The following is a 14,785-nucleotide window of genomic DNA, read 5'->3' on the forward strand; positions in this document are numbered from 1 at the left end:
TATTAGCCTATTTTATGCTCACGAGCCTTATATAATTTAAATTACTTAATCCGATAGCGATGGTTTATGTTTGTTGAAAAAAAGAAAAACTGAGCAATTATACGAAAACGTTGAGCAATATAATTGGTGATCGAACAAAGAGAATCTCATTTTGCGATTAACCGATCAATCTTTTTCCAATGAGGATAAATTCCTCGTTATATCGCGTCATAACTTAATAGATCAATTTAGACGAGGAGGATGCAAGAAACGCCACTGGAATCGGCGATGATGCTAATGACAAATCGATGAACCGTCGACTAATTAGCGTATGCACGCGAAAAACCTAAACCGTGCTTGTTTATTATTCGCGAAAGGATTTTTTCTTCTCGTGTTTCGTGAACGGTTGTTAATTTAAAAAGCTACTTTTTGGAACTTAGCTAGGGAATCACTTTCATTTCTTTTTTTTCGTTAAATAAAAACTAGTCACGTGATGTTCTTGAACCGCGTGATAGGTTAGGTTGAACTTTGATAATGATATTTATGTATCTCGTTATATATATATTTCTTACGCGACTGTTTATTTTATCGTAATAGGTTATAAGTTCTGAAAATTTTAAAAAATAAAATTATTCTCTAACTTTTTCGAAATATATTAAATTAATTGTTAAGTTTCTTCTGGCAAAATGTTAAATGTGGAATACGAGAAAAAGATGATGGATAAAGAAAAAGTGAAATACGGAATTTTCGATTTCCATTCTCACGAGATATGTTCGACACGTTTTCTTTCCATTTGAATTTCATTTGCATGTGTGAATTATTAATCGGCTCATATGTATTCCAAAGTGTACGTACCTGATTGTAATTCAACTACGTTACTTGTTGTAAACGTGTAAATTAACCCTTAGTCAGTAAATACTTAAAACATGATATGATTAAATTTTCAAAGTTAGTTTAACTTCCGTTATGTATTTTATTTTATTTCAATTAATAAACATCATTAATTTATGTTTAAAATTACATATCATGATCTTTATCAAGTATCCCTACGAAAAAAATATAAAATATTAATTTTACATTCTATATTCGTTTAAAATTTATATCGATTAATTTCTTCTTTAATAAATATTAGAAATTTTTAACATAATTCGCATCCTTTTTTTTTAAACACTCTATAAAGAAAGGATAATTCATAACCAAGTGTTTTCCGTGTCTTTACAAAACTAAACCAGACACCAGAATATCTAGGGAAACCGCTTGAGAACCGGCCACATCAACAACGCCTGCCATCTACAGATTACACTTTGTACTGAGAAATTCTGGCCAGAAGATAATGCTTGAAATATTACCGCGAATAATTAAGCCGGGCGATATTGAATTCCCTGAAGACAGTTCGTATATTACTTTCCATTGTATTATAATTTGAAGAATGTTATTCTTCGAGATAATATTATTATTAAGCATTATATTATTTTAACATATAATTATTATTTCTGCATATTTAATTATTATTCTTTAAATATTATAATATAATCGATTATAAAATCTATTTCACTATTTCCTGGGAGAAATTAGAAATATTTTCTTCTTTTATATTTTTGTATAAAAGACAATAATACGGGGATTTCCTAATTGTAAGACTTCAAGGCGATTATACAAATTTCGTCTGGTTATGGTTATCGATTAATTTTTGGAAACGAACCAAAAAGACTTTCGAGAACGATATTTGATATCCCCTTATTTTATCACTTATCTGCACCTAATTAACCTAATGCCGTACTCACATTGGCCAGAATTGTTTCTAAATAAGAGCATCGGGGATACACTTGAGTATATTTAACAGTTGTTTGCTCGCCAACAAAATGTAACAATACGTTTACACGGCTATTCAGTTCATGAATAATCATTTCCCCTAAACGGAGCACGGATCCGACCACGGATTGTGTAAACAGTCGGATATTCCGGAGAATTCAAACTTGAAAGTCCGGACAAATCGAGAACTCGATACTCGTACGACTTCGAGAGCACGAGCGATCTCTAACTTCGGATCGGTTCGGCAATAATCGGACGCGATCGGTCAAAGGCTTCAAATACCGAATTCTACCGATCTTGCCCGAACTTTCCCGAAAACAGTTGTAATTACAAAATTTAACGTATAATTACCAATTATTGTACAACCTGTTAAAAATGTATCGTATTTAATCGAAAATAACAATGAATTATATGATACATTACTCGTAAACCGAAATTTTCTGGATAATCAGGATAATATAACTAGATCATCGTACTCACTGCCAATTGAATTTTCCAGTGATACCCTCCCTGAGGCGGTCCTTGAGACTCCGTTGTCTGGATGGCAGAGACGGACTAGCCGGCTCCTTGGTCGGTGGAGGCCCACTTCCGCCTCCAGCACCGCCACCGGAAAACAATGCCATTCCTCTTGTTCACGCCAAGGGCGTCGATCTGTCCACTTATGTTAAACGTTCGTATTCCACTGTCTATCTAGGTCGCGTGTCGAGCGAGCATCACCGAGGCACTCACGAGGAATAGGAGAATCCGCAGCCTGTTTGCGAGTTCGTTACTTCCTGCCAACGAGTCTCTCGAAGGAATACGTATGTATATGTATATATATGTATATATCTGTGATTCAAAATCGTTTCGAACCTGGATAGATTGTTTCGAATAAATTGGAACACGTTTCCGTTCTTTCCTCGAAACGATTGAATTTTGAAGAGGATGAACCGGAAGTAGCTATGTAATGGACACAAACAATCAGTAAACGTATCTCGAGGGAGAGGCGTTGGTTCAATTTACGAGCTTGTTTTGAATATATAAGATAAAAGAGAAAGAGATTCTTAATCTTTTTTCATTCATGAGAAATTATATAGAAAGTTTAGTCAACAATGTAATTATATATTTTTATGAAATACAATTTTATTATAATTTATATACAAAAAGAAATTTCGAGTCGTGATATAAAAATATAAAAGTTGTCAATTAGTTAGGAGATAGTTGCACAGTGAGTTACACGACATTGGGAAAGATTAACTGCGATTGATCGTATTGAATGATACTCTATTTATTCGTACAAAGGAAATATAGATTGGGTTGTGGAATCGAGAGGATAAAAAGAACAAATGTGTAGAAAATGTCAAATCGATTGCTCCACTTATCTCGTGGATCCAAACACGGGAAAATATGATTAAATTATTGTAAAATATTTGTGAATTATCTGAAAGATTCTTACAATTTTCTTTGCAATCACGCTTTTCATTGTCATACCGAATCCGATATCCTTTTATGAAACCGAATTGTTTCATAAAAAGAATTTTCACTTTGATAAAATAAAAATCTCACAGAGTGGGGAGAATCGAGATTTAAAAAAATCTTAGATGATTTAACTACAATCTAAACCGATTTTTTAATCACGTCGACGACTTATTGAGGCTTGTTAAATAACAAACGCGGTTCAATTCGATCGATTCGATGAAAACATTTTTAGTCCGCAATATTTTCCATAGACAGAATGTTATTAACGTTTTGCAAGTTGAACGGAGTATCTCCTGATATCGCCATTTTGATTTACGTCACTCCGTTTTTCTCCGTATCGAAAAATCTTTCAGATAAAAGTTGAACAGTTCAAGGTTTAATATATATATATGTATATGTATATATATATATTCTGATATTGATATTTTGTTTGTTTTCGCTTTTAATAATTATGTTTCTTAAATTACGTATTTTTCGATTGATCGATGGATGCAGATTATATTAAATTTATCTCTCTAAACTGTAATAATTTTTCAACTGACGTGATTGAATTTTTTTTTCTTTTAATAATGTCGAGACATGCTAATATTAAAAAAACGATTCTATTAAAAAAAAAGAAGAAACAAAGTTCGTATGATCTTCACGTGTTCTCCTCGAAAAAAAAAATAATGCTATCACATTACATGTCCCAAATTATTCAACCATTCATTTTTATCTGAAACATTTTTAATATATCCAAAAGCGAACGAGATACAATGAACCAAATGATAAAATTACGTATTAAAATTTACGTATATTAAAAAAAAAAATTATATCGAACGACTATATTTATAAATAATAAATGACGTGTAAATTCCGTTTTTTTATAATAAATGTATAACTCAATATATTAAATCCCTATTGAATACTTCTTATAATGAATTATTACAATCCATATTTAATTTGGACTCTCACAAATTTTTCCTGGCAATTAAATCGAATCGAGTTTTGGAAATCGAATCTCTTTCAAATTTTGTTTACCTCAAATACACCATAAAAAAAAGGAGGGAATAAAAAAACACGAACGAAATTCACGAGACACGAAATAAATTCGAATCCGTTCCTCGACACGAGCACGAACAGCACCACTATAACGTGACACGTTAAGTATTGGACTCGATTCCGTTTCGACTCGTTCACCGGCTTCTACTAGAAAATAAAGCTACTGCTGCTGGCTCCTCCGTATTCAATTCGCAGACGTTTCGAGTGGCGATCGAAACGAGTGACGTGAAGCATTCTCGTGCCGGCTTCGAAACGCATTTATCACGCGCTCTCTATGGAGGAAGATATTGATAGAGAACAGTCGAACGGATTCTTCTTTCTCGAGCGTTATAAGAACGTTCGAGGAGAGGAGTTTCGCGAAGATTTATAGTTTTTCGTTCTTCTTTTTCTTGAGCGTCGATATTAAAAATACAAGATTGACCAATTAATAATCAATTTATTAATAAATAGATATATAATATCCAAAATGATAGATTTAAATTTTGCATCTCGTAAAAATGCAACTTGCGCGTAAAATTTCAATTTCTCAATGAAATAACGAAATATTCTTTAATATTCAACATTATTTGAAATACGTATAACGGAACATTCGAAGAAATTTGAGAAATTTTTCTATTTAAAATCGATCGTGTAGAATTATTTTTAACTTGGTATCGTTACATCGAATGGCTACATCCGGTGAATCCGGTAAAAAATTCTTTTACTAATGCGAACGTGCAGGAAAAGTGTGCAACGACATAGATGGCATAGACAGCAGCTGGTAGCGACAACGATGAGACCGATAGAATCGACCTTAACAACCTCAGTTAAATTTCATTACGTTCCTCGCGTAGCACGCGCCTCTCAAGGTTGCAACATATGATTTTAATTGCGCAAAAACGAGCATTGTCGCCGGGATCGTTGGTCGGCTTGACCGACGTCAAATTCCAAAATTAATTAAGAAAATAATAAAAACTCGATAAATTATAATCGAATTAATTTTGTAAAATTAATCGATATTTTTCACCCTTCCAATATTCCATTCGACAAAAAAGAAAGAATCATCACTGTGGACGATCGAAATGAAAAAATCATGGTTGAAAGAGAATGTATGATAAAGAAAAGTTCGAAGAGAGAAAAAAGAAGAAGAAGAAGAAGAAGAAGAAAGAAAAAAAAGGGAAAAAAGAACTATTTTCCAAGGTTTCCTCGGTGTAACCAAGCTTCCGCTGAAGGGCGTTGTCAAGGTCAAGGTCGGCGACAAGGTCAAGGACTGGGAGTCCCGATTCTCGTCGAGTGAAGAACACGCCGGCCTACGCCTCCGTGTCGAAAGCCTCCTCCCGGTATTGATCCCTTTTCCCTCGGCAAACTCGACCAATCCTGGCTCACGTTGCACGGTAACCAACCCGTTTCAGACACATTTTCGGGGAATTTAGAGAGAGAGAGAGAGAGAGAGAGAGAGAGAGAGAAAGAGAGAGTCGATTAGGAAGTTACAACAAACGAAAATTAACAACGTGATATCGGATATTGGAGTTTATCGGATTTATATTATTTATATAGAAACGAAGAATTTTTAGGATAAGAATGGTGAAATTGAAAATTAATGCACGAATAAATTTCATTTTACGTGTTAATATCATTGCTCGTACATTCACATTGAAACGTTTAATGTAAATTTTAAAACGAAGACTTTTCGTAAAAATGGAAACATCGTGTTGTGGATTTACGAGATAGGAAATGAATATTTTGACGTTATTATTATATATTAATATTGAAATTTCCGATAATTGGAAAAATAGTCTTTCTGAAAGATATAAGTCTCTGCAAAGTCCTTTGCCTAAGTCCTGAGTTAATAACAGCAACTTTTGAAAAGATTACTACGTGAAATAACGTCTAAAAAGTCACGATCTTGTCTTGTGATCTAACTTATCGATCGAGCCTTTGCCAGAAGAAGCGTTCTTTGATCTTGAATGCGTTGAATGCTCAACTCTTTTCTCTTCTCAGCTCTTCTGTCAGCTGCTAGGAGCGTTAATTAAAAGCAAATTCACGTTATGCTAAACTCTCGTTAAATTATTAAGAAAGGAAGGAAACGCAATTTTCGAAATTACAAAACGATAAGAAAAAAAGATTGTAATCTTTTTCATTTCCTTTGATGATAAAGGATCTTTAAGGAAAAATGTTATTTTCAAAATATACTATATCCATTACTTTAAATTTTTCAAGATTCATGATATCATACTTTCTTTATATAACACAATCATCGTCAAAAGTATATCTGTCTAGGTTTTTAGGTTAGATTCATATAGAATTAATAATAAAATAATATTTTATATAAAATTAATAAGATTTAATAATAGATACGAAAAAGATATGTTAGAAATGATTATCGTTAATAGAGACATCAAGGAAATACTATGTGCACGATGAAACATAAGTGAATCGAATTAGATTATAAAATAGAAGACGATCGAAATAGCGTGTCCTTAGCTACCACTAGACAGCTTGTCTCCTAACTTATTCGTAATTTATGAGCAAACCGTGGGCCACTTTCGAGACATTTCTTTTCTTTTCTTTTTTCCCGTGTAAGAATTTTCTACGTTTGAACAGGATCGAGTTGAATCATTTGACGATCAACGATATTTCCACTCGTGATGATAATTTTTTAAACAAAAAAATCGCATTCAACGCGAGTAAATTTCGTTCGTTTCTTTAATTTCTTGTTGGAAAAAAATTGATCAACACTGAACAACCATGGATTTGGATTTGAAGAAATTAATCTTCCTCTTGACTCAAAAGTTAACCTCACTTTTGTTCTCTCGATTTCAAAATTAACCTTATTTTGTCTCTTTCTATTCTTTCTTGAAAAGCATCTGTTGCCACAAATCTCTCCCAAAAACAACACCTTTGATTTCTTGAATAGATCTTCGTAAACAATGTAACAATACCTTGAAATTAATTTTTCTACTCATCTTTCTCTCCTAGCATCCAGAGTTCTAAACAAGAATTATAGAATTCAATTGTATAGACATAATTGTCAATTGTTTATTGAACATATAAATGAAACGTAGGTGTTCACTTGCATAGACAAGTTGAACGTTCTTGAAACGATAATCAAGCAAGTTGCTGTCGTTAAGCTACGAGGATCGTGTACATAAGGAGTACATAATTAATAATTAATAGCGACCTTCGACTATGTAACATTTTACGCATGACATAATTATAAATGAAGGTTTCACGTGATCTTTTCTAATCTAACTGTCCATCTTACACGGAATCTAATAGGAAACGCGATGAGATGCGAGGAAAAAATTTAAAAGAAAAACTCACTCCATCAGAAACTAAGAAGATTTTATAACAAAACTGGTAATGATGATTCACAGCTCATCATTCACGTAGGTGGCATCAATCTTCTTCTTTCGATAAAAATATCCCTTTCGATTAATATTCTGATTTCCGTTTAAAATGAAAGATGATTTTTTACTTAACAATTTCATCACGAATCAAGAAATGGCCAAGATTATCCTAAATTTTCAATTTTCAAAAATATAATTTTTGAATATTGCTCAAATTTTCTCAAATTCGTTCCCATATCTAAAAATAAAACTTTAAAAGTTAATCTTCAAATCAGTTCTATTACTTTATATTAAAAAGGAGAAGAAAAAATGAAAAGAAAAATTCTCAGAGATTAAATACTTTCGAAGCAGCTTCTTCACACTTCACACTTGGCATACGAAACGTCACATCGAACACAATATGCCCAAAATTCGAATTGAAACAAAATCGCGATTCACAAAAGTCGTACTCAACGAATGTCTATCGATCTTTCCTCAACCACATCCTTCGCTTCGATTTCTCTCCGAATTCCGCCTCGCGTGCCATCGAAATTCGTGTACAGGCTTTTTTTAGCCAAACCGTAGTCGCGTTCCAATTTTGCGCGAAAATAGAAACTTTGGGAGGAAGGTTATCTGGATGGACGATTGTTGTTTTTAAGAAAATTAAGCTGTTGCGAATTATACCGTTTATAACGCGTAATTGCGACGAAGGGGAAGTAAAAGTAAGAGACGAAGTAAAAGTAAAAGTTAAATCTGGAGAAAATTTCACGTCAAAATTTGGATGAGGAAAACGTTTGAAAATTGTTCTTGCATATTTTGATATTTTGGCATTATCACGAGGAATTTTATTAATTGCGGAGAGTGAAATAATTTTGATTAAATGTTTAAATATTTAAAAAAAATCTAAATCTAATCTAATCTGAGTATTTCTTGTATTAATGTAAATAAATTGTAAAGTACAAGATAATAAACAAAATTATTATTTCCAAATAACCTCGAGTCTTGCTCATCACGAATTACATGCCGAAACATAAAATTTCTAGACGCATAAATAATGTAAGTAACCGTGATAAGAAAATAATTGAAGCGCTTTAACATTTTATCTTAATTTGTTCTTGAAATATATGAAAATAGAGGTCGCAAATAATTCCAAGGTTAGACATATTGTAAGTGAAACGATATTTCCGAATATGTATGCATAAAATATCGTATGCATATTTTGACGACAACTTCAAATAATCGCTCGAGATAAGTAAAGTTCTATGTATTAATAAATTGCAGATGTTCGTACAATTTCTAAATTAAATAAATACTATTTAAGAAGTAGAATTTAAAATTGATCTGTCTCGCCTATAAATATTACCGTATTACAATTTCTATTTGTATTCCTATATTTTTACATCTCTCTAATCCATATTCTATATCTCTATTTCCATATTTTTCAATAAATGTATACACGTCCCAATTTATCCATTGAATTTCTCCACAGTACCTCGAATAATAGATTGAATATATGCATATTCAAAAAGTAGAGTAAATTTTTACACGTATATTTCCACCACTTTGAGATTTAAGATTTTTAATATAGTTTTATTAATACTTGGAAATCTCTTTCACATTTTTTTTTCTATTCTTTTATTTTATCGTTCACATCATGGCGAACAACAAAATACGTAAACCACCGAATTATAAAAATATTGGCGATCACCACTTTTTTTTTTTTCACGTCACGTTACATTCTCAAAAATACTCATCGTGCTTTTACACACAGAACGTTGATAGACACGATTCCAACTTGGAAATAACAATAATATCAGAGTTCCGTTGCTCGTGAAATCGCGTATAAACAATGTGGTGGAAATATATATATGTATGTGTGTGTGTGTATGTGGAATATGTAAATTCGTGTCTGTCTTTTCTTTTTTTTTTTTTCCTTTTTTTCACAAACAAACGATGAAATAAATGATTCCTCGACTTTCAACGATTCGTACAACGATCGAAGATACGTGAATTACCATTGATGAATCGATATAAAATAATTGGTTTAACAGATTAATAACGATGATGATGTCACGAATCAAATTGATCGTTCAATACGAGAAAGATCGACAATGTGTTTCTCGATTTTAATATCGAAAAAAAACTTCCCAACCCTCTCTCGTTCCTTTAAAATTAGAAGAATCATCATCAGCAAATATAGAGAGGTAGAAGTTATTTATTTACCAAATACTTTTTTTTTTTTTTAATGAAAAATCAATAAAGACTGTCTTTCAGCTGGCTGCGCCAATTGACCCTCGTTAAATGTGCAAATTTTAACGAACGAAATTTTTAATAAAATTCGCGTCAAAGGAATTGATTAATTTTTCCTTGTTGCGAAATTCCCTAGGAAAATATTTTCGACTACACGAAAATAAAGTGCAATCTCACTCACTTTTTGAAATTACAATTTCTTTTTTATTTGTATCTATATATATATATAAAGAATATAATAAAATAAACATCTGTTCAACAAGTAGCAATTATATCACGTTCGAATCAAAGTGGTAATTTTTAAAATTATTCACAAGTGAACCCTTACAATTCCTTCCTATTCTTTATTATTAGCCCTTTAATTCCAACAGTTGCAGCGTCGCGTGTCACGCGAAGATCCTAGGTTAATTTCACGCGATAATTGAACGGTGGACAGATTGGAGAGAGAAAGGGAGAGGGATGGTGTGAAACGATCGAGGAAGAGAAAAGAGGGCGACGCGTGTTTCGATATAACCGAAGCAGGTGCGGCCCGTGCAACCTGGCCTCCCTTCTGCCAAGGACACCGCGAGGCTTGATTGATGGAGCAAATATTAGCTCGTCAAACTACCCCAACCACCTACCCAACCTCTCCTCCCTCCCCTTATTCGTAGAATGTTGAGAAACTTTATATCGATTTCTCGCGATCTCCTTATCGATCAGTTGGATTAACAAATTCAACAAGGGATGGAGCAAGTTTATTTTGAATTCGATCCTTTCGAGGAGGAAATGGTGGTCTTATGTTAAACGGATGGAATATGAAAATCAATAATAGTTGAATCAATGCTCGATACAAAAATGATAATTTACGAAGGAAACGTTATAGAGATGTTCTTGAGGAAATCTGTATTGCGATTCGAGTATCAAAATCAATTTTATTCGACAACGAAACAGAATGGATATGGCTAATTAATCCAAAAGTTCAACAACAGGATTCATTGAACGCAAAGTTGCTATCGAAATTCGTGAACGATATCTATGATCGATATTTGATAATTGAATAATCGAGATGGTCGAGTTAGATGAGGAGAGGGAAAAATTTGAAGTTGTATGCATTAGGATGTCTGCACGATTGCAGGGTACTGATTGCGTCGACCTAGTTCCTCAGACAATCGTACAATGCCGGGGGTGTTGGAAAGAGGTGTGCAGTTTTACGTGACATCAAGGTCGTTGTATCGACGATCGAATCTGAACCATTCTCCCCCGTGTTTTGGTTTTTACGCGATTTCCTCCACCATTTCTTTCTTTTAAATCAATTTCGATCAATATTATTTTTTCCCTCACAATCTTCCCACCAACAGATTTTTTTAAATTAAAATATGCTAAATTATTATCTGCCTGTATATATTTTATACAACGAGAGATTATTAAATTCTTCGGAAGTCAGTCGAGTGAATCTTGGATTTTAAAAAAAAAAAAGAAAGAAAGAAAGCAACGAGAGGAGATTAAAAAATTTTGCCATCAAAATTTAGCAAGTCTAGAAATAGGGGAAACCATCCCTTGTTATTATTTTATTTCGTCCGTCTCTCTCTCAAGGTTGCCTAGATACAAAGTATTTAAGGCTGTGAGAAGATTATGAACGAGCCCACGACCCAGTGACCCACATGTTTTGCTTGTAATACGTCTTTCCTGGAATTTGGGAGGTCAGCTGAGAGACGATAAAAATGGTAAACGATTAAAAATTACCCTTTTCTTACGATATCTCACTGGAAATCGAAAGTAAAACGAGGAAGCGTTTTAAAGAGCAAAGCCTCGAATGCTTTTCGACTCGAGGATTCACCATCTTTGAGTTGTTCGAAGATTTTCTTGATTCTAATAGAGTTTATTAGTCGAGGATTCGAGGATAAATCACGGGACGAATATATTTATTTCTGAAAGAATATTAAAGATAAAGATAAGATGGCGCGTCGAGTTGATTCGAGAGATCTTTGCACGTTGAAAATCATTGTGAAAATATGCAAGAACTGAAAAATAAAAATATGTAGATTATGCATATGTAGAATATGCAAATGAAATGAAAATTTGCAGTCTACTTACGTTGTGTGATGTTCCAAGTGAACGAAGGTCAATGAATATCTACTTGGCGTTTCTTACGTTTCAGAAAAATTAACCAATAAAACTGATGAATTATAAATTACAGTGTAGGTAGTAATTGACGTATGAAAGAAAATATCACCGATATCGACATCCGAATATAGCAAAAGGGACTTTTTCCATTAATTATTTAACCAAGATTAAAACATCCATTATAGGATAATTAAAAAAAAAAAAAAAACAATTGGAGCGACTATCATCGATAAATATTTCGTCAAACTACGTTTTTTTCTTACTCAATGCCGCTATCAATCAGGATTTCGATATTTTGCGACGCATGAAGCAGGCCAAGAACAAAACTGCTGCGTACCTTCTCTTATTTTCCGAGGAAAAAATTTATTATCGAAGAAAATATATATTTGAGAAATTTAACATTTGAATCGTAGAGGATACCGTTTGGAAATTTAAATTTAATCGGATTGTGAACGTGATTAGAACGAAACTAGAAGAGAAATTTGCCATAAATTGCATTTTCATCAAGTACACTTTGTATACCAAAGGAATGAAGTTATCGATGTTATTCCAATTGAATGGAACTGATGATGATGTAGACCAGGCAATTATAATGTTTGTCTCATGACTGAAGGAATTTATCGAGAATGAATACCGAGGAACACACAATTGCTACATTGCGTTGTATTGTTTATTGTTTTGCGTTATTGTTCGACTAAGGAAGATAAAACGCAAAATAATGAAATTCTTATTAAGACTATTAATCAATTACTCGTCATAGTTTGAAAAATAATTTAAGAAACGAATAATTTTTCTCCCGAGATTGTTATATCGTTGAAAAATCGGGAAAAATTGAAGAAAAAAAAATGTTTCATCTTTCTTTCTTCAAATACGCAATACGCTTCGAAACAATATGATGCGAATGAAGTGAAAACGGACGATTCGATCATTTCAAAATCGATGGATACATAAAATATCATATAAATTCTAATTCTGGAATCTTAAACATTTCTAAAATAATGAATTCCGTTTCAAATACTACGAAACAATGACAAAATTGTTGGGATAATTTGATGAAATTCTAGAAGATAATTAGTCAGATAGATAATTGAAATGTCCAACAAAGACTTCTCTCCGTACGAAAGAAAGAAAAAAATATGCGGACGAATTAAATTTCAAGGCTTAATATTAAAATATTCCAAAATGATCCAAAAATTAAACTTCGTTTTCGAGAATATAATTATCGACGAACATATATATATCCTTAGACGAAAAAATATTTCAAAAAGCGAGAACGATCCAATAAATTCGAAATTTTTCTTGGAGGAGAACTCGAAAAGAGAAATTAAATTTTATATTACGAAACGAATAATCGTCAATAATTTGATTAAACATTTATAATTATAATACAGACGACCACTCAATCATCTGTGAAATTCAAATCCTTGGATTGTCGCGATTAAAAAATATTTCAAAAAACGATTCAATAAATTTCAAATTTTCCCTTCTAAAGGGGAGCGGAAAGAGGAATTAAATTTTATATTACGAAAAAACGAATAATCGTCAACGAGGTATCGCAGATGGTACGCGTTATTAAATTTTTTTAAACGATTCTCGCGTAACAACTCGACTCATTTCTGGCTGAGAAATACTGTAAACCGGTAAAGAAAATAATATGAGGAAGTGTAGCGAATCGTATTTGAATTAAAGGTGAAACGCTTTTAACACGTCTTGCCTTTTCCGGTGAGCAAAAGGGGGAGAATAATGGTCAAAGAGAATAACAAATAACATTTCTTAATATCTACGAACAATATGGAACGTGAATTTTTTAAGCTTGGAGAGCGATGAATGAAAAATGTTACGAGAGAAATTATGTTACGATTAAATTATTGCGAACAACTGGAATATGTTTCACTTGTTAGAATAATGCGAGGAATCCCCACAAATCCGTAAAATTGTAATTACGAGAATTGTATACAAGTATTATTACTATTTCGATAGTAATAAATTTCATTGTGGTAAAAAAAATAAAAGAAAAAATATATCTTTTTTTATTTAACCGTATATCATTTAAAATTAAAATTATAGTGACACATTGAATATATATATATTATAACTTATACAGGCTTATAACAGTGTTGGAGAAAATTATTTAAAGTAAGAAAGATTTGTACAACGAGAGAGCCGTAATCGCGTTTTTGCAATGTCTTAATTGCTAGAAATAAACCATGAAAAAAGAACGGTAAAAAATATTTCTAATTAAAAAATTTTAATTCGTAAAGTGTTTCACAAAACCACGCGAATATAGAAAATGCTAAACACGCGTGACATAATTTTTTTTCAATTTTTCCAAAATCTTGAATATCTCCAGTGAACAAACAAAAAAGGAAAAAAGTACGAAATTGGATTTTTACGTCGCATGTATAATTCAGATAGAAAATGAGTTTCGAAACTTGGAAAATTTTTATATAGTCTCAATTTCGTACACGAATATTACAATTATCACCAAGTGTATTATGCTGTCATCATATCGATCGACGAAAGGAATTCGGTTGAATCAACGATAAGTAAAAAGATTCGAAAGCTTTCCTTCGAGCCGGGGGTTGAGAATGGTGGCTTTTTCCACGTCGTATTTATATCACGATCAACGGGTTGTCGCGGTGCATTGTACCATCCCCCTGCCCCTCCATTTACATTGAACCGAATCGATGATCGATTCGTTGGCTGGGAAAAATTGTGCACACGACACACCCCTGGAGAAATATCTCTCGGCGCAGAGACGGGTCCCGGAGCGCTCGTCTCGAATACAAAATGGATTACCCCTCCCCTCTATCAAGGGAAGAGAAGAGAAACAT

The 14,785-nt window shown here is 32.7% G+C and overlaps 1 protein-coding gene across 24 annotated transcripts in view; it reads right to left on the reverse strand.

Moving 5' to 3' along the window:
* Positions 1-14,785, reverse strand: part of LOC107997602 (TLD domain-containing protein 2) — a 178,978-nt gene that overhangs the window by 139,109 nt on the left and 25,084 nt on the right. For 3 of the 24 annotated variants that reach the window (XM_062074711.1, XM_062074707.1, XM_062074712.1), the window contains exon 2: positions 2,272-2,730. The exons of 8 other annotated variants lie outside the window; for them this stretch is intronic. In XM_062074711.1, the coding sequence (XP_061930695.1) occupies positions 2,272-2,414 (143 nt within the window). In that variant the 5' untranslated portion in view covers positions 2,415-2,730. Of the gene's footprint in view, positions 1-2,271; positions 7,450-9,090; positions 9,411-14,785 lie in introns of those variants that run through there. 13 more of the 24 variants (XM_062074702.1, XM_028666633.2, XM_062074714.1 and 10 more) reach the window with 11 other exon arrangements.

This window comes from Apis cerana, linkage group LG5, assembly GCF_029169275.1.
Source record: "Apis cerana isolate GH-2021 linkage group LG5, AcerK_1.0, whole genome shotgun sequence".
NCBI lineage: Eukaryota > Metazoa > Arthropoda > Insecta > Hymenoptera > Apidae > Apis > Apis cerana.